The sequence below is a fragment of the Protomyctophum parallelum genome, assembly GCF_964188405.1.
Source record: "Protomyctophum parallelum genome assembly, chromosome: 4".
Taxonomy (NCBI): Eukaryota; Metazoa; Chordata; class Actinopteri; order Myctophiformes; family Myctophidae; genus Protomyctophum; species Protomyctophum parallelum.
The window spans coordinates 53371872-53390471 of NC_139700.1; the positions used below are offsets into that span (position 1 = coordinate 53371872).

The 18600-nt window shown below is 43.6% G+C and overlaps 1 protein-coding gene across 1 annotated transcript in view; it reads left to right on the forward strand.

Moving 5' to 3' along the window:
* The window catches only part of afg3l1 (AFG3-like AAA ATPase 1), a 38275-nt gene that overhangs the window by 13564 nt on the left and 6111 nt on the right, over nucleotides 1-18600 (forward strand). The window contains exons 6-13 of the mRNA XM_083763622.1: nucleotides 1740-1864; nucleotides 3528-3798; nucleotides 8346-8483; nucleotides 10110-10263; nucleotides 11423-11530; nucleotides 11894-12019; nucleotides 14123-14233; nucleotides 16898-17013. Coding sequence (XP_083619748.1) covers nucleotides 1740-1864; nucleotides 3528-3798; nucleotides 8346-8483; nucleotides 10110-10263; nucleotides 11423-11530; nucleotides 11894-12019; nucleotides 14123-14233; nucleotides 16898-17013 — 1149 coding nt within the window. The remainder of the gene's footprint in view (nucleotides 1-1739; nucleotides 1865-3527; nucleotides 3799-8345; nucleotides 8484-10109; nucleotides 10264-11422; nucleotides 11531-11893; nucleotides 12020-14122; nucleotides 14234-16897; nucleotides 17014-18600) is intronic.

The window sequence follows — 18600 nt, forward strand, 5'->3', positions numbered from 1 at the left end:
AGTTCATATAATGGCCTGTTGTGGCGCTGGACTGGACCCAAAAAGCCCCATAGCTCCATAGAGGCCCATGTATTTGGGCCCAACTTCACCTAGACTGTATTACCTTAATAAACATGGTCATGAATACTTTCTGCTTCCAGTCACTAGTTTAAAGTCTCATTTCTAATGTCATAATATTCTTTTTGGAAAATTATGGTCCCATTTATAAAATAAATGACCATAAAGTCGCGTATGTTCTGAGGGGCGTGGCTACCGTTACAGTCTATGATCGGGATCCCCCACCCACTCGAGTCAAAATAAAAACCAACGGAGAAGAAGGGGGGAAGTCCCGCCTCGTTGTCTGGGCCAGCCAATGGCCAGCTGGGCCAAAACGGATCTAGAAAGATGGCGACTTACAGTGCATTAGAATGCAAGGGATTTCAGGCTTCATTTTACGTTCATGTTAGACCCGGGGAACGCTTTGTCCATATTTTTTACAGTCTATGGTGTAGATGCATGATTGACAATTATTTAAAGTATAGCATTTTCTCACAAATACACTATAATGTGAATACTTTGGACCCGCTGGGCCCGACTCATTAATTCACTGCGTTTACACCCATATGTTGGATGTAAAGGAATTTTCCAAACTTCCCACGTTTAGTACGGTAGTCTGATTCAGTAATCTGTTTAGTACGTTTAGTACGGTAGTCTGATTCAGTAATCTGTTTAGTACGTTTAGTACGGTCGTCTGATTCAGTAATCTGTTTAGTACGTTTAGTACGGTAGTCTGATTCAGTAATCTGTTTAGTACGTTTAGTACGGTCGTCTGATTCAGTAATCTGTTTTTTGTCTGTGAATGTCGCGGAGGGACACTCTTTCTCAGGTCTGCTCGCATGCACTGTTGTTTTTGTCGACTAAAACTAAGACGAAAAATGTTCGTCGACTACCTTTTTCCCCTGACGAAAACTAAATAAAAACTAAGCTACCGTATGTATGGTGACTAAGACTAAATGTATTGACAATTTCGTCAACAGATAAAATGCTAGGAAGGGACTAGTGGACAAGAGATCCACTATAAGTCATTTTACACTTGTGTGTTGCATGCTGAAAATAGCAGATCTACAAGCCCACAACGCGTCGCAGCGAGACACGTTGTGGGCTTGTAGATCGGCTATTTTCAGCAAGTGTAAAATCAGTCATTACGACGGCATCAAGACCCCTTGAACCCCTTTTGGTGTTGCATTATGTAATGCTTTAGCTATTGAAAAATAGCAGACCTACAAGCTCATACGATCTTGTAGGTCTGCTATTTTTGAAGAATCGTGAAAAGTGACATGAAAGTGTTTGAGAACGACTGACATAGAAACATAGCTTTTTCAAGAAAACAGTCAGGATGTAGAAGACATTTTTAGAATCTCAAAAGGAACTGGTTGGAATAACGTGTTCCTTCCAAGCGCTACGTCCAACCAGGGAAACTCCCCCCTGTCAGGTTGTAAAGGAGCAACTTGGACACTCAGGCATGAAGGAAGCATGAGTTCAAGTCCATTGCTCTCCCCAGGTTGGTGGAGGGTGTGTAGAGCCCAGGATCACATTATTAGATGATTGACACAGGGGTGAAAAAATGGGTTACAAAATCGTGGGATAAAAATTATTAAAAAAAAAATCTGATCTCAGGTCAGAATGGGTTAAACGACGTGCTTGTGTTCCAATGCTGTCCTTTTGTCGTCTCTGCCCCCCCCCCCCCCCCCCATCCACAGAGCTACGTGTGGTTCAACATAGGGAGCGTGGACACCTTCGAGCGGAACCTGGAGGCGGCCCACATGGAGCTGGGCCTGGAGCCGTCTCACAGAGCAGCGGTGGTGTACAGCAACGAGGGGGATGGGTGAGTACTCTCTCTGTTCTGTCTAACGGCCAAGCTACACCAGGCAATTTTGCGCGCGTGCGTATGCGTTTACTGCGCGCGTACAGTGCGTTTGGATAGGACCAATATATGTCAATGATACCAGCTACACCAGACAGACGCACGGATAACGCGGACCATCCTACGCGTGCTCTAAAAATAGGATCGGTTCTAAATTTTCTACGTGCGTATATTAATGCCCCCATGCGCGCGTATCTATATATCCTCCCGCACAAATCTGCCGCGCGCCACAGATCTGGTGTAGCCGGGGCATTTCGCACGCATACTTTGTGCGCGCAGTGCGCTTACGTCAAACGCACACATGCCCGTAAAGGGCAGTCCATACTGTCTCCGACCATCGAACTTTTCGTCGGAAAGATCAGACTTTAATTTTTTCTCCGAAGTCGAGTTCGGCGAGTCACAACATCTGGGAGTGCAGCTTTCAGAACAAAAGTTCTGAGGAATGCGTTTCAGAAGTTGCGAGTGACGTCATGTTGTAGTTGTACCGGAGCTTTCCGACGAAAAGTTCGATGGTCGGAGAGACAGTATGGACTGCCCTTGACCCATTTTGGATTCGATTAAAATAAATTCTTCTAAATTCTATTAGTTTTCTGAAAAACCAATGTTTCTATGTCAGTGGTGCTCAACCTTTTTCACGTCAAGGACTCTCAGAATTATCTGCATTTGGCCACGGACCCCCCATCTGAACATGTTGTTCCAGGGACCCCCCCCCAGAAGCAAAGATTTGAGTTAAAAAACGTTCGCTCTGAAAGAATATATATTCAAAGATTTGCGCCACATTTTCACGATTAAAAAGAAAATAGCAGATCTACAAGCTCGTAGTGTGGCCGTGCTATGAGCTTGTAGATCTGCTATTTTTAATAACGTTTTGAACTCAAATCTTTGCTTCTGGGAGGTCCCTGGAACAACATATTTTCAGATGGGGGTCGGCGGCCAATTGCATAATATTTTTGCGGGTCCTTGACATGCAAATGTTTTGAGAACCACTGATATAGAAACGTTTTTTCAGAAAAATGTCAGGATTTAGAAGACATTTGTAGAATCGACCTCAGGTCAAAATGGGATAATGGCATGCAGTGTTGGTTTCGTCGACTAAAACTAAGACGGAAAATGTTCGTCGACTACCTTTTTTCACGGACAAAAACTAAATAGAAACTAAAAAATTAAAACTAAGCTATGATGACTAAAACTAAGACTAAATATAGAAATAAAAACAAAAACAAAAATGGACTAGTAGACAAGAGGTCCAGTATAAGTGAATTTACACTTGGTTGCATGCTGAAAATAGTCGATCTACAAGCCCACAACGCGTCGCAGCTTGTAGATCGGCTATTTTCTGTCATTTCTGTCATTCTGTCATTTCGACGGCATCAAGGCCCGACAACAAAATACATTTTAGTCGACTAAATCAACTGTAGATTTAGTCGACTAAAATTGCGTGACATTTAGTCGACTAAAACTAGACTAACACTAAGACATTCCAGGTGACTAAAATGTGACTAAAACTATATGAAAACTATTCAAAAGACTAAAACTAAAATAAAAACGTGCTGCCAAAAGCAACGCTGGCTGCATGGATAATCTCAGTGCTGTCAATCATCGTTCACTCCTTTTCTGTCCACAGTTCTTTTCTGAAGAGCATCATCCCCACCTTGCTGGGGATTGGCCTGCTGCTCTTCTTCCTGCGCTGGGGACCAATGGGACGGGGCGCCGGCGGCGGGAAGGGCGGGCCCTTCAGCATGAGCGAGTCCACGGCCAAGATGATGAAGGACAACATCGACATCAAGTTCAAGGACGTGGCCGGCTGCGAGGAGGCCAAGCTGGAGATCCTGGAGTTCGTCAACTTCCTGAAGAACCCCAAGCAGTACCAGGACCTGGGAGCGAAGATCCCAAAGGTAACTCATAGCTTAACCCGTTAACACATTCCGTTCGTAAAACGCCTCAGGGCGTCTTAAGGATTAAAACCGAGCTGAGCCTTAGACTTCGCTGGACGTCCTAGCGCATCCTCAATGATACGGGGCGAGATAAGAATATTCCGATTTTTTTTTTTTTTTGGCCTGTTCGCCTTTCGGCTCATATTAGCTTACCGTTGACTTACATGTTAGCGCAGCGGAAAGAATGACTCGTATCTCCTAATCCAGGGCGCTCTCCGTGGTGATGAACGGATCGATATGCTGGCGCTTCATTTCTGCTCCTAATCCGTCTCTCCCGCAAAATATGAACGCTTTTTAGATCATATATCGTATAAATTAAAATGATCGCAATGTAAGCTAGCAACCCAGAGCCCTTATTTTGAAGCACTTCCGGCACTGATAGTGTTTTAAAGATGGAGTGCCGTGATCAGGTCTAAAGTGGTTAAAAGCTTTCCCGTGTATAAGGGGGTAACGCGGCAGCCATTTGGCAATACAACACACATGCCACGTTTGAAGTCTTATCGTTCGTACGGTTCTAAAGCACACAGTCAGAAACACACACTCAGAGATGCTGTGCATGTATAGATGCAGATAGAGCCGTGCCATGCAAACGGCATTGTAAATATGGACATTAGTGCGTAAAGAGTCAACGTGCAGAAACGGGGAGTAGGTGTGTGTGTGTTTGTGTGTTAATGTGTAGGCTTGGGGAGAGATATATTAAGGGAGAATTCTATACTAGAAGGCTTTCTTACCTTTATTTGTAGTTCTTACATCCCCACCAAAGAGGTCCAGGTGTTATTTGTAGTTGTTACGTCCCCACCAAAGAGGTCCAGGTGTTATTTGTAGTTGTTACGTCCCCACCAAAGAGGTCCAGGTGTTATTTGTAGTTGTTACGTCCCCACCAAAGAGGTCCAGGTGTTATTTGTAGTTGTTACGTCCCCACCAAAGAGGTCCAGGTGTTATTTGTAGTTGTTACGTCCCCACCAAAGAGGTCCAGGTGTTATTTGTAGTTGTTACGTCCCCACCAAAGAGGTCCAGGTGTTATTTGTAGTTGTTACGTCCCCACCAAAGAGGTCCAGGTGTTATTTGTAGTTGTTACGTCCCCACCAAAGAGGTCCAGGTGTTATTTGTAGTTGTTACGTCCCCACCAAAGAGGTCCAGGTGTTATTTGTAGTTGTTACGTCCCCACCAAAGAGGTCCAGGTGTTATTTTGTGCAAAAGTGCATTATTGGCTATTAACCCCTAATATAAGCCCTCAATGGGGGTTCGGTTTTTGTGCTAATTCGCTTATTTCCATCAAAAAATAAATAGTAAAGTGTGCCGCTCGGGATACTATTTACATTATGAAGAGAGGTATATACAAAAGATATCGATTTTTGAGCGATGGAAATAAGCGACTTAGCATAACACCCCATAGCCCCATTCAATTCAATGCAATTCATTGAGGGCTTATGGACGCTTTTGCACAAAATAACACCTGGACCTCTTTGGTGGGGACGTAACGACTACAAATAAAGGTAAGAAAGCCTTCTAGCATGGAATTCTCCTTTAACTCACGATACGATTTAACTCATATCTTTGCTTCTGAGGGTCCCTGGCTGGAACAACATATTTTCAGATGGGGGTCGGCCGCCAATTACATTATCATTCTTGGTGTCCTTGACATGAAATGGTTTGAGAACCATTGACGCAGAAACATAGTTTTTTTTCAGAAAACTGTGATGATTTAGCAGATATTTGTAGAATCGGCTACTCAAACCTTAATGTGGTGTTTGTCCTGCGCCTGGTCACTAATGGGTGTGCGTGTAACGATTCACTCAACTCACGATACGATTTGTATCACGATATGAGGTTCCACGATATGATTTAACTACGGTACATTGCAAAAGAAGTAGCATTACTTTTGAAACATAATTGCTAGGGCTGACCCAAAAAAATCGATTAATCGATGTTCAATCGATACGCACGGGAATCGATTTTTAAATTTTGAATCGAATAGTCATTTTAAAAAAAGCGGCCGCTTTTGGTCCGCGAGACGGCCCCATTTGGTCCGCGAGCCATGATCGCGCCTCGCAGCACCGCAACGCCTCCTCCCCTCTCCCCCTCACTACTCGTGGTAACAACAAGGAAGTCAACACACACACACACAGCAGCCTGCCCTGCACTCATGCCGCCACAAAAGAAATCTAAAGTGTGGTTGCATTTTAGAATATGCAAGGAGAACAAAGAACAAGTGGTGTACAGTGTCAACTATGTGACAAGAAATTGGCGTATCACATACGGGATGGCGCAAATGGGGAGAAAAATCGGCGAGATTTCACGCATGGGACAGGGGAAAAAGCCCTAGACCTCCTGGGCTCCAGGCGCGCTAATTTGAGCCGCGGTCATCCACACTTTTCTACCCCAAGAAAGAGCCTCGTCGGAAGGGTCTGAGAGCGGCGTAGACCGCGGCGCAAATTAGCGCGCCTGGAGCTCCAGGACTGGTGTTTTTTTTTGGTGTTTTCACATCTGAGTTTCAATCGGAAGAGAAGCTTTGATTATAGGCTATATATATTTTTTTTTGGAGAGGTAATGCGCCTGTGTCAGGCAGTTGACTTGTTACGGTCGAATGTTTTATTAAGCCTAATTATTTGTGCGTCACTGCTTTCATGAAGGCTGCAACAGTTGTTGCTTAAATGCTTATCGCTTTAAATAAATGAGACCAATCCAAGCATGCCTTTCTCTCCGCTATTGTTTAAGGTGCGCGCCTCGCATCGCGCATCCCGCACCTCGTATCGCCCCCCCCCCCCCCCCCCCCCCCCCGTTGGGTTTCGAAGTGTCGAAGATCGAAACAAAATTATATCGAAGCGTCGATCATCAAAAACGTAATCGAAGGTCAGCCCTAATAATTGCACAGCTCTACAGTCACAGACACACACAGCTCCCCTCTACAGTCACAGACACACACAGCTCCCCTCTACAGTCACAGACACACACAGCTCCCCTCTACAGTCACAGACACACACAGCTCCCCTCTACAGTCACAGACACACACAGCTCCCCTCTACAGTCACAGACACACACAGCTCCCCTCTACAGTCACAGACACACACAGCTCCCCTCTACAGTCACAGACACACACAGCTCCCCTCTACAGTCACAGACACACACAGCTCCCCTCTACAGTCACAGACACACACAGCTCCCCTCTACAGTCACAGACACACACAGCTCCCCTCTACAGTCACAGACACACACAGCTCCCCTCTACAGTGCTCTACTACTGAAAGTGATTAATTTCTCTCCAAAAGTTTGAATATGATGGAATATGACTAAAGCTCACATACCATAATTCACTAGCCCCCCTTTTTTTTTTTTATAAATCGATTCATATCGTCGGGATTAATATCGATATACGATATATCGTTACATGCCTATAGAGAACAATACAAGGGGGCACGGTGGCACAGTTGGTAGTGCTGTCGCCTCACAGCTAGAAGGTCCTGGGTTCGATTCTCGCTCGGGACGCTGTGGGTGCTGGCGGCGTGTTTCCTCCTCCGCGTCATCAGTGCCCATACCCGAGGCGGGGGTTGGCGAAAGGGCCTTTCTGTGTGGAGTTTGCATGTTCTCCCCGTGTCCCCTAGGGTAGGTACCCTCACAAAAACATGCTGTAATCCTGGTCTCTAAAACTACCTCCCCCTGGCCAGCCGGGGCGCCTGATGGAGGGGAAAGGAACTGGTCGGAATAACGTGTCCCTTCCACGCGCTACGTCCGGCCGGGGAAATTCCCCTCTGTCGGGTGAAAAGAAGCAGCTTGGACTCCTCATGCATAGAAGGAGGCATGAGGTCAGTCCGCTGCCCCCCCAGGTTGGCAGAGGAAGTGTAGCGCCCAGGATTACATTAGATAATTGGCACTGGGTGAAAAGAAAACTGGGTTACAAAATCGTGGGATAAAAAAAAAAGAGAACGATACATGTTTCCGTCCGTTCCGTTCCCACAGGGGGCGCTGCTGTCCGGGTCGTATCAGTGTTGTTTTTGGCAGCAAATTTAGATTTTAGTTTTAGTCATAGTCTTTTGAATAGTTTTCATTTAGTTTTAGTCACATTTTAGTCACCTGGAATGTGTTAGTGTTAGTCTAGTTTTAGTCGACTAAATGTCATGAGATTTTAGTCGACTAAATCTACAGTTGATTTAGTCGACTAAAATGTATTTTGGTGGGCACTGATGCCGTCGTAATGACTGTTTTTGCACTTGCACATCACAAAATACTCATGCTGAAAAAGCATGCAACCAAGTGTAAAAGGACTTATTCTGGATCTCTTGTCCACTAGTCCCTTCCTAACATTTTAGTCTAGTTTTTATTTGCTGACGAAGTTGTCAATACATTAGTCTTAGTTTTAGTCATCATAGCTTAGTTTTAATTTAGTTTCCATTTAGTTTTCTTCAGTGGAAAAAGGTAGTCGACGAACATTTTTCGTCTTAGTTTTAGTCGACGAAAACAACACTGAATGATACAGAACCTTACATGTTCTGTCCGTTCCGTGCCCACAGGGAGCGGTGCTGTCTGGACCCCCGGGTACGGGGAAGACCCTGCTGGCCAAGGCCACGGCCGGAGAGGCCAACGTCCCGTTCATCACCGTCAACGGCTCCGAGTTCCTGGAGATGTTCGTCGGCGTCGGGCCGGCCAGGGTGAGTTCCTCCTGGAGATGATGATGGACGGTTACCCTAGTGGTGTTTTTGGGGCAGCACATTTTGATTTTAGTTATAGTCTCTTGAATAGTTTTCTTCATTTAGTTTTAGTTACATTTTAGTCACCCGGAATGTTTTAGTGTTTTACTGCTCTAAATACGATGACTTAAGGGATATTTTGGTTAATAAGATGTCTTCTATTTGTGGGGATTTCCTAGATTTAAATGACTATGTAAAAAAAAAATTGCCAAAGGGACTTTCGTTGTAGCAGATTTGATTTGTCAAGCTTTGGAAAGAAGACGTATGAAGATGTATACATCTGAGGTGTAATATAATGAATTATGTAATGTAAACATGCTGTAAAATGCATAAATTATCTAATGTAAAACATGCTGTAATTGCAAATGTGAAACGGTGTCTTATAAAACCCATGAGGGTTGGGCACAAGGTGTGCATGACACGAAAAATAAATAATCAATCAATCATAGTGTGTCATATTTTAGTCAACTAAATATAAGATTTTAGTCTAGTTGGTCTTGATTTAGTCGGACAAATTTTTATTTTGGCGGGCCTTGATGCCGTCGTAATGACGTAATGATTTTATACTTGCTGAAAATAGCAGATCTACAAGCTCGGCAAGAAAGCCTATGGCTTGTTTCCATTGGGGGTCCTTCATATTCAATTCATCAGAACATTTAATGACAAATTATACAGTAATATGTTACAAAAATAAAGAAGGAAAACAAATCGTATAAATGGTTGCTGCCTATTTTTATTTATTTTAGCGATGCACGATTAATCGGTAGCATAATCGGAATAGGCCATAAAGCCGTATCGGAGCGGTCTAAAAATAATACACATTATCTGTTTTCACCAGCAAAAAATAGAAATGCATTTTAAACAATTCTACATTTACTTTGTGTACTCATCTCATTCAGTACTAGTCATTCAGTTATGAAAACATGTAAGAGGTATAAAGTACAGCAGCCTTGTGTTGCTAAAACAGAAAGATTGGGTATTGGGTAAGACTGACATTATGTATCTTTCAGGACCTTTCACTACTTCGTCTCAACCATTACTCAATGGCTCTGGTCTCAGCCACCGCGGTGGATATTTTGACATTCCGTTTTATTTTATTATTTATGTTGCCACTACTGTTGGAGCAGCCATAAACTACACAGGTTCATCCCGATGTTCTGGGCATCTTTGTAATGTTAGTGTTAGTAAAAAGCAGGTAAAAGAGTAACGTTTGAGGCAGACTAACATCAGTCACTTTTCCATTCACTGTAGTAGAAGAGGTGCAGGTTTAAACCGCAGTTATGTCGTCTCCGCCTACAGGAAATACGTTGCCTGCGACCATGAGACCCGTTTCTGAATCGGTCTATAGGGCCATTGTGGTCCTCTGTATAATATCGGAATTGGTCAGAATCGAGTGGCGCGCTACGAGCTTGTAGGTCTGCTATTTTAGAAAAATCAAAGAACGACTGACATAGAAACATCAGAAAACTGTCAGGATGTAGAAGACATGCATGTAGAAGACATTTTTTAGAATCTGATCTCAGGTCAAAATGGGTTAAGATTGTGATTTTCATCTTTCTCCTTCCATTAACCCCTGACCCCTATAAGGTCAGGGACATGTTCGCCATGGCCAGGAAGAACGCCCCGTGCATCCTCTTCATCGACGAGATCGACGCGGTGGGACGGAAGAGAGGAGGCGGGAACTTTGGAGGCCAGAGTGAACAGGAGAACACGCTGAACCAGCTGCTGGTGGAGATGGACGGTGAGTTAGGGTCAGAGTGAACAGGAGAACACGCTGAACCAGCTGCTGGTGGAGATGGACGGTGAGTTAGGGTCAGAGAACAGGAGAACACGCTGAACCAGCTGCTGGTGGAGATGGACGGTGAGTTAGGGTCAGAGAACAGGAGAACACGCTGAACCAGCTGCTGGTGGAGATGGACGGTGAGTTAGGGTCAGAGAACAGGAGAACACGCTGAACCAGCTGCTGGTGGAGATGGACGGTGAGTTAGGGTCAGTGAACAGGAGAACACGCTGAACCAGCTGCTGGTGGAGATGGACGGTGAGTTAGGGTCAGAGTGAACAGGAGAACACGCTGAACCAGCTGCTGGTGGAGATGGACGGTGAGTTAGGGTCAGAGAACAGGAGAACACGCTGAACCAGCTGCTGGTGGAGATGGACGGTGAGTTAGGGTCAGAGGCTGTTGTTTTTGGCAGCACATTTTGATTTTAGTCTTAGTCGTCGTAGTTTTAATTTAGTTTTAGTCACCTGGAATGTTTTAGTGTTAGTCTAGTTTTGGTTCGACTAAATGTCATACGATTTTAGTCTACTAAATCTACAGTTGATTTTGTCGACTGAAATGTATTTTGGCGGGCCTTGATGCCGTCGTAATGACTTTGATTTTTCCACGATCTACAAGCACAAGCTTGTAGATCTGCTATTTTCAGCATGCAAACGAGTGTAAAATTACTTATACTGGATCTATTGTCCACTAGTCCCTTCCTAACATTTTAGTCTAGTTTTTGAGTGGTGCAAGCACTCCAAGGAACAGCACCGTGATGTTCACCTATGTGTTGGTTAATGAGCACCATGAGTACCAGTAGGGGCGCTGTTTGCCAGAAACGGAGAGAGAGACAGTGCTGCACTGTTGCCAGAGAGAGAGAGAGAGAGAGAGAGAGAGAGAGAGAGAGATGTACATATATATAACTGTATATATATATATATATATATGGTGATTTCGGGTGTGCCAGTACAGTGCAGTGACAGTACAGTAGAGGGACCCCCACACGGTAACTCTGTCATTTCTCAACCGTTTCGGACGTGGGGCGGCTCGCCGGAATCGGCCCGGCACCCTGGGTGCGTTCCTGTGGGTCTGGACCTTAAAATGTTGAGTAGTAACTAACTGTCCTGAGGTTGTTTTGCAGGGTTTAATACGGTCACCAATGTGGTGGTGCTGGCTGGAACCAACAGGCCAGACATCTTGGATCCCGCGCTCATGAGACCGGGGCGCTTTGACCGGCAAATCTTCATAGGTAGGTAGTTTTCCTCCTACATGTTCAAACATTCTAAAAACACATCTTCATAGATAGGTACCCTTCCTCCTTAATGTTCAAACATTCTAAAAACAAATCTTCATAGGTACCGTTTCTCCTTCATGTTCAAGCATTCTAAAATCAAATCATAGGTACTGTTCCTCCTTGACGTTAAAACATTCTAAAAGCATTGGTTTCCACCCGACGGAGACGACATTTGGCTTATTTGAATCCAAGGCCTCTCAAATAAACTGTTAAAATGAAACGACTCCATACGAACTATAAAAGGTTTGTTTTTGTGGGGATAATGTCTAATATTAATATGAAACATCCACAATCTGCTGACACTGTTCTTTCTTCCAGGTCCACCTGACATCAAGGGCCGAGCCTCCATCTTCAAAGTCCATCTGCGACCGATCAAAATCCACCCCGACATGGACAGGGACGCGCTCGCCCGCAAAATGGCCGCCGCTACGCCGGGGTTCACGGGTAAGGAGAGCCAACGGTTCCGCCTCATTTACATTTCATCATCACGTTCAAAGTCCACCCCCACCCTAGCTCTGGTCCATAGCTCTAATGCGTTTCATTTAGAGCTATGTTACTCTCAACTTCCGCCGCTCGCATGAATGCAGACCAGCCTCTACTCTTTGGCGTAAATAAAAAGAACGTTTTTTCTTTTTTACTCACCAAAACAAAGGCGGGTTGTTTCATTAGAAAGCCCACTTTCCTTAGTGGAAGCACTCTGAGCCCCCCACCACATGTATAAACTGTACTTTTTGGCCAAAAGGAGATTTTGTTTCCACCGGAAAAAAAAAAAAATTAGTTACTCCGCTGCGCCCTCTACTGATATTGCCCAGATAACTGCCTCATAGAGAATATTTTTCCTCCGGTGAAAAAAAATCCCTTTCTGGCCCAAAAGTACCGTTTATACGTGTGATCGGGGTCTCAGAGTGCGTCCACTAAGGAAAGTAGGCTTTCTAATGACACAACCCGCCTTTGTTTTGGTGAGTAGCTAAAACGTTCTTTTTATTTACGCCAAAGAGGAGAGGCTGGTCTGATTTTGATTTGAGATTTAAAACTGAAAGTCCCATAGCCTTACTGCGCAGGGCAGAATCATAGAAGCAGTAGAAGGCTATGGACCAGAGCTAACCCCCACCCCAAGGAGCACAAGGAAACTCGATTAAAGTCGATTAAAAAAAAGGGCTTCTAAATCCTAAAACATTTTCTGAAAAACCCCATGTTTCTATGTCAGTGGTGCTCAACCTTTTTCATGTCAAGGACCCCCAGAATGATCTCTATTGGGCCACGGACCCCCATCTCAAAATATGTAGTTCCAGGGACACCCCAGAAGCCAATATTTTAGTTAAACACAACTTAAAAAAAATAGCAGACCTACAAGCTCGTATGAGCTTGTAGGTGTGTAGGTGTTTGTAGGTGTGTCCCCAGCCAAAATCATTGAGAACCCCTGCCCTAAGACACCCATGTACCTGTCAAAATACTTCCTTAATGTCAACGAACAAAGGGGTTCAATTAATTTCGCTCCTATGCCACTAAAATGTGGAATGCCCTACCAACAGCCGTTACGAAATGTGAATCCCTAGACTCCTTCAAAACCACTTACAAGCTAACGAGCGTTTTGATGAATTGAAAATGGAGGACCCTCATGTAAACGAGTCTTAAGTGTTTGTTCTGGTTTGTGAATTGACCTGTACCTTCCTTTAAAGATGGAGTGCCGTGATTTTGTTCCACCCTAAAAACATGATCATCAGGTCTTATTGTTATATAAGGAGGTATAATTATTTTCCAAAAAGTGTACAGTATTTGTTAAAATGACATTTTTATGTGGGCACGCCCACCAGTTCATTAAGTATGCCTGGTTTGCCTGGTGGGTGTTGATCCACCTGAACTGAAGCCGCACCCACAGCTGTAGTTGTATGATAAAGGGGGAGGGGTTAGGGGAGGGGCTGATAGTGTGATGTCACTATATTTCTGTTCATTTCATTGCTCCGTTTGACTGTCAAGGGTTCAGCCTCCAGGAAGAAACCCTAAATACACCATTGCACAGACAAACGACTCCAGGGTGTCTAATGAAGTACTGTCACCTCATAGACGCATACAGTAGACCCCAGGGTGTCTGTAAATTGAAGTACTGTAAATGGTAAATGGTGCATTTATATAGCGCCTTTATCCAAGGCGCTTTACATAGATTGTGCATTACATTCACCCATTCATACACCGATTGCGGCGGAAGCCATGCAAGGTACCAACCAGCACATCGGGAGCAATTTGGGGTTCAGTGTCTTGCCCAAGGACACTTCGACATGTAGACAGGAGGAGCCGGGATTCGAACCGCCGACCCAGGGATCATTGGACGACCTGCTCTACCTCCTGAGCCACAGTCGCCTCATAGACACACGAAAAACTGGAAAAATACAAAAAATGTGGCACTCCCTCTTTAACTGTACCCATTCTGCAATCTGTGAATAACATATTCAATCCATCAACTTTATTTGCTATTTACACGGATGCATAGGAGTCCTTGACGACTTTCCTTTCGTAACATTCATTTTCCGACGTGTTCTCCAACGCCAGGAGCCGACATCGCCAACGTCTGCAACGAGGCAGCGCTCATCGCCGCCAGACACCTCAACACGTCCGTCAACGCCAAGCACTTTGAGCAGGCCATCGACAGGGTCATCGGAGGTCAGTGCAATATTACTGTACATAATATTGTTTGTTTTTACTTTGAAATTGGTTGTGGTACAGGTAAGTACAGTTGTATTAGTTGTAGGTTAGGTTGAAAACCTTAAACAGAGAAAGACAAAAAATAATAATACAAGCTGTCATTAACTATGTAAGGTCATAATCAAACAAAAACAATAACTGAAATGCACTCATTTCACTTCAATAACCATAGTTGCATCAGTAACCTACAGCACTGAATCACTAGACACTTCAGTAATCCAAATAAACAGCTTGTTTTAACTCATATTTCTTCCATATTCAATTAAAGATCATCACATCAACTTAGCAAGCCTATATGCAATCGGAGGTCAGTGCAATTTTACCTATACTGTTGTTGACTTCATCCACTAAAACTGTGACAAAACTACACTGTGATGACTAAAAACTGAGACTAAATATATTGACAATTTTTCGTCAACAAATAAAACTAGACTACAATGTTAGGGGTCATTTAGGGAAGTTTCAGTAGAAGTAAAAGACAAGTCATTTTATGCTTGGTTGCATGCTGAAAATAGGCCGATCTACAACAAGCTCACTCTGAGCTTGTAGATCAGCTATTTTCAGCATGCACCCGAGTCTAAAACCAGCCATTCCGACGCCATCAAGGCCTACAATTTAGGCATTTATCAGACGCTCTTAATCCAGAGCGACTTACATTAAGCAATAACAAAAAGCATGGGAATACATCACATAAAAACATTTATCATGCGTAAGCTAAGAACGTAACAGTGGAATATCTATATAATGAAGCTATACATATAAACTATATATCTATACTACTATGCTATACATATGTACTATGGCGTGCTATGACTATATACAATGCAATTATAGTGCTGTCTACATAACATGCTATAAGTCTGTGTCAAATGCTATCTAAGTCTACAGAAATGCTATCTAAGGGGGTGGGGTAAGTGCTATGGGCCATGATGGAGTCTGAAAAGGTGGGTTTTCAGACTACGGCGGAAGATTGGGAGTGATGCTGCAGTTCTGACTGCAATGGGAAGTGCATTCCACAGTTTTGGAGCCAAAAGACATTTTAGGCGGCTAAATCTACAGGTGATTTTCTAAATCTTGTCTTTTCTAAATCTTATATTTAGTTGACTAAAACCTAGGATAACACTAAAACAGTTGACTAAAATGTGAATAAAACAAAATGAAAATGCATTCAAAAGACTACATCAGAATGTTCTTTCAAAATCAACACTACTTTATATTTAGATCTCACAACACATCGCAGTGTGTCGCGTGAGCTATTAGTGTTGCAGGTGTGCCTCGGTTCACATTTGGACAAACGTTTTTGACCGTTCATAACAGCAGCCACGATATCTACTGTATTCTTTTCTCTCGGTTTATTCAGTGACATTTATATTACTCCTGCAAAAATTAAAAAAAGTTTGAGATCTCTACATACATACATACATCTAATTTCTTAATTCTTAATTTGAGCAGTAACGGTGCTGCACTAGTTGGCAATTCATTTTAGTAACTCTTATGTTTTTGCTACAAGAGCAGTCGACCACTTTTGATGTTGTCTGTTTAAAGCCACAGTAGTTGTCTCCAGGTGCCACATTTTTAATTAAGCAATATTACACAAGAGGGGGGGGGGGGTGGTATTTCACTTCTGCGTTCCTTTCAGAACTCGCCCTGCGTGTTCGTTCCTGCAACATCGCAGGCGTGCATTAACCCATTCTGACCTGAGATCAGATTCATACGAGGTTTCCACTGGACACACACTGGTCTGATTAAACCACGCCCTCGAGTGTAATAATATCGCCGAAAAAACATGTTTTTTTTTTAATGACGGATGTCATTACGACCACAAATGTCCCAAGAAACTAGCCTAGCCACCGAGTTTGCTGCGCTCTGGGAGAACAGAGCAGCTGAATTCTTTGTTTTGATTGGGTGTGGAGCGGTGCTCGTTTGAACCACGGCTATAGAAGGCTGTTTCAACCAATCGGATTGCTTCCTCGAAACGACCTGTTGTATAATGTATTAATGTTCAGCAACTACACAGACTAAAGACTACATGTTTTCATGGAACAAAATGAGAATCTCAATTTTTGTGAAGGAAAAAAATGGAGATTGACATTTGAGCGAGAAGAATCCAGAATGGTGCAGCAATAAATTAATATTCCTGGTTGCTCTTCAGGTCTAGAGAAGAATCCAGAATGGTGCAGCACTAAATTAATATTCCTGGTTGCTCTTCAGGTCTAGAGAAGAATCCAGAATGGTGCAGCACTAAATTAATATTCCTGGTTGCTCTTCAGGTCTAGAGAAGAATCCAGAATGGTGCAGCACTAAATTAATATTCCTGGTTGCTCTTCAGGTCTAGAGAAGAATCCAGAATGGTGCAGCACTAAATTAATATTCCTGGTTGCTCTTCAGGTCTAGAGAAGAATCCAGAATGGTGCAGCACTAATTAATATTCCTGGTTGCTCTTCAGGTCTAGAGAAGAATCCAGAATGGTGCAGCACTAAATTAATATTCCTGGTTGCTCTTCAGGTCTAGAGAAGAATCCAGAATGGTGCAGCACTAATTAATATTCCTGGTTGCTCTTCAGGTCTAGAGAAGAATCCAGAATGGTGCAGCACTAAATTAATATTCCTGGTTGCTCTTCAGGTCTAGAGAAGAAGACGCAGGTTCTCCAGCCCAACGAGAAGAAGACCGTGGCGTACCACGAAGCTGGCCACGCCATCGTGGGCTGGTTTCTGGAGCATGCTGACCCTCTGCTTAAGGTACACCTGGTCCTGGTTCTGGTTCTGGTTTCTGGAGCATGTTGACCCTCTGCCAGTGCCCATACCAGAAGGCGGGGGTTGGCGAAAGGGCCTTTCTGTGTGGAGTTTGCATGTTCTCCCCGTGTCCCCTCACAAAAAACATGCAGTAATCCTGGTCTCTATAAACTGCCTCCCCCTGGCCAGCCGGGGCGCCTGATGGAGGGGAAAGGAACGGGTCGGAATAACGTGTTCCTTCCACGCGCTACGTCCAACCAGGGAAGCTCCCCCCTGTCAGGTGTAAAGGAGCAACTTGGACACTCAGGCATGAAGGAAGCATGAGTTAAGTCCGTTGCTCTCCCCAGGTTGGTGGAGGGTGTGTAGAGCCCATGGATCACATTAGATAATTGACAAAGGGGTGAAAAATGGGTTACAAAATCATGGGATAAAAAATATATTAAAAAAAAAAGAAATCCTGTTGTTTCCATGTCATATCTGTACTTTGCCAGATATGACTGACACTTTTTTTCAGAAAACTGTCCCGAATTTAGAAGGCATTTGTAGAACCGTCCTCCGGTCTAAATGCTAAGGTGACACAGATTCATTCCAGATCTTAACCCATTCTGGGCGGGAACCCCTTTTGGTGTTTTTAAAGCATCATGTTATACTTTAGCTATTGAAAAATAGCAGATCTACAAGCTCATAGCGCACGAGTGCCGCGCTATATGAACTCTGCTATTTTCGAAAAATCGTGAAAATGTGCCTCAAAACTTTGAATATATATATATATATATTATTACAGAGTGAACATTGCTACCACACAGTGACATTTATGTATAGTACAGTACTTCTGCTGGCCACCAGATGGGGCACTTTCCTAACATTCTGTGTGGTTCGATAACCATGTCTGAAATGACACATACTAAGGTATGTTGAGCAATAGCCTACCGATTGCTATTTAGCATGTGCTATGTGATTTGATTGATTGAAGTGTGTATTAACAGATTGGAGAATTACAGTACATTTCAAGCACAACTCAATACAAAGACTGTTAAGTGTGGACGACGCCAGAAAGCATTACACTTGTTTACAATAGGGTGCACCATGTTCAGTTCATCATGACATTTAGAGACGTACAAATATACATTTCTATTTAGCCGAAATCAGTGCCCTTTGAGAGCGGTTTTGAAGGGATTTCCATATCTTAATGACCGTTGGTAGAGTGTTCCACAGTTCCACATTTTGGTGGCATAGGAGCGAAATTCATTTAGTCCCTCGTTTGTGCCAAAAGAGGGACTATTTTTCAACGGCTGATTTAAAAATAAATAAAGGAAAGTAGATGCTTTCACTCCAAACGTCCTTCTCGATTCTTCGATGAAAAGCAATCGATGGAATGCGAAAATCTACACTAAAATAGCTGAATATCCTAAAAAAAAAAACCCCAGGAAGCCATGCTAAAAGGTAAATTGACGGTCGCCATTTTCATATTATGGAGTATACGGTTGACTACGAACATATACGTGGTTGGCACCTGCCGTACCCCCTAGCCTAGCGGGGTGGTTGGAAATATGTTCGTAGATGTGCGCAGAGAAGAATGAACCCATTCTGACC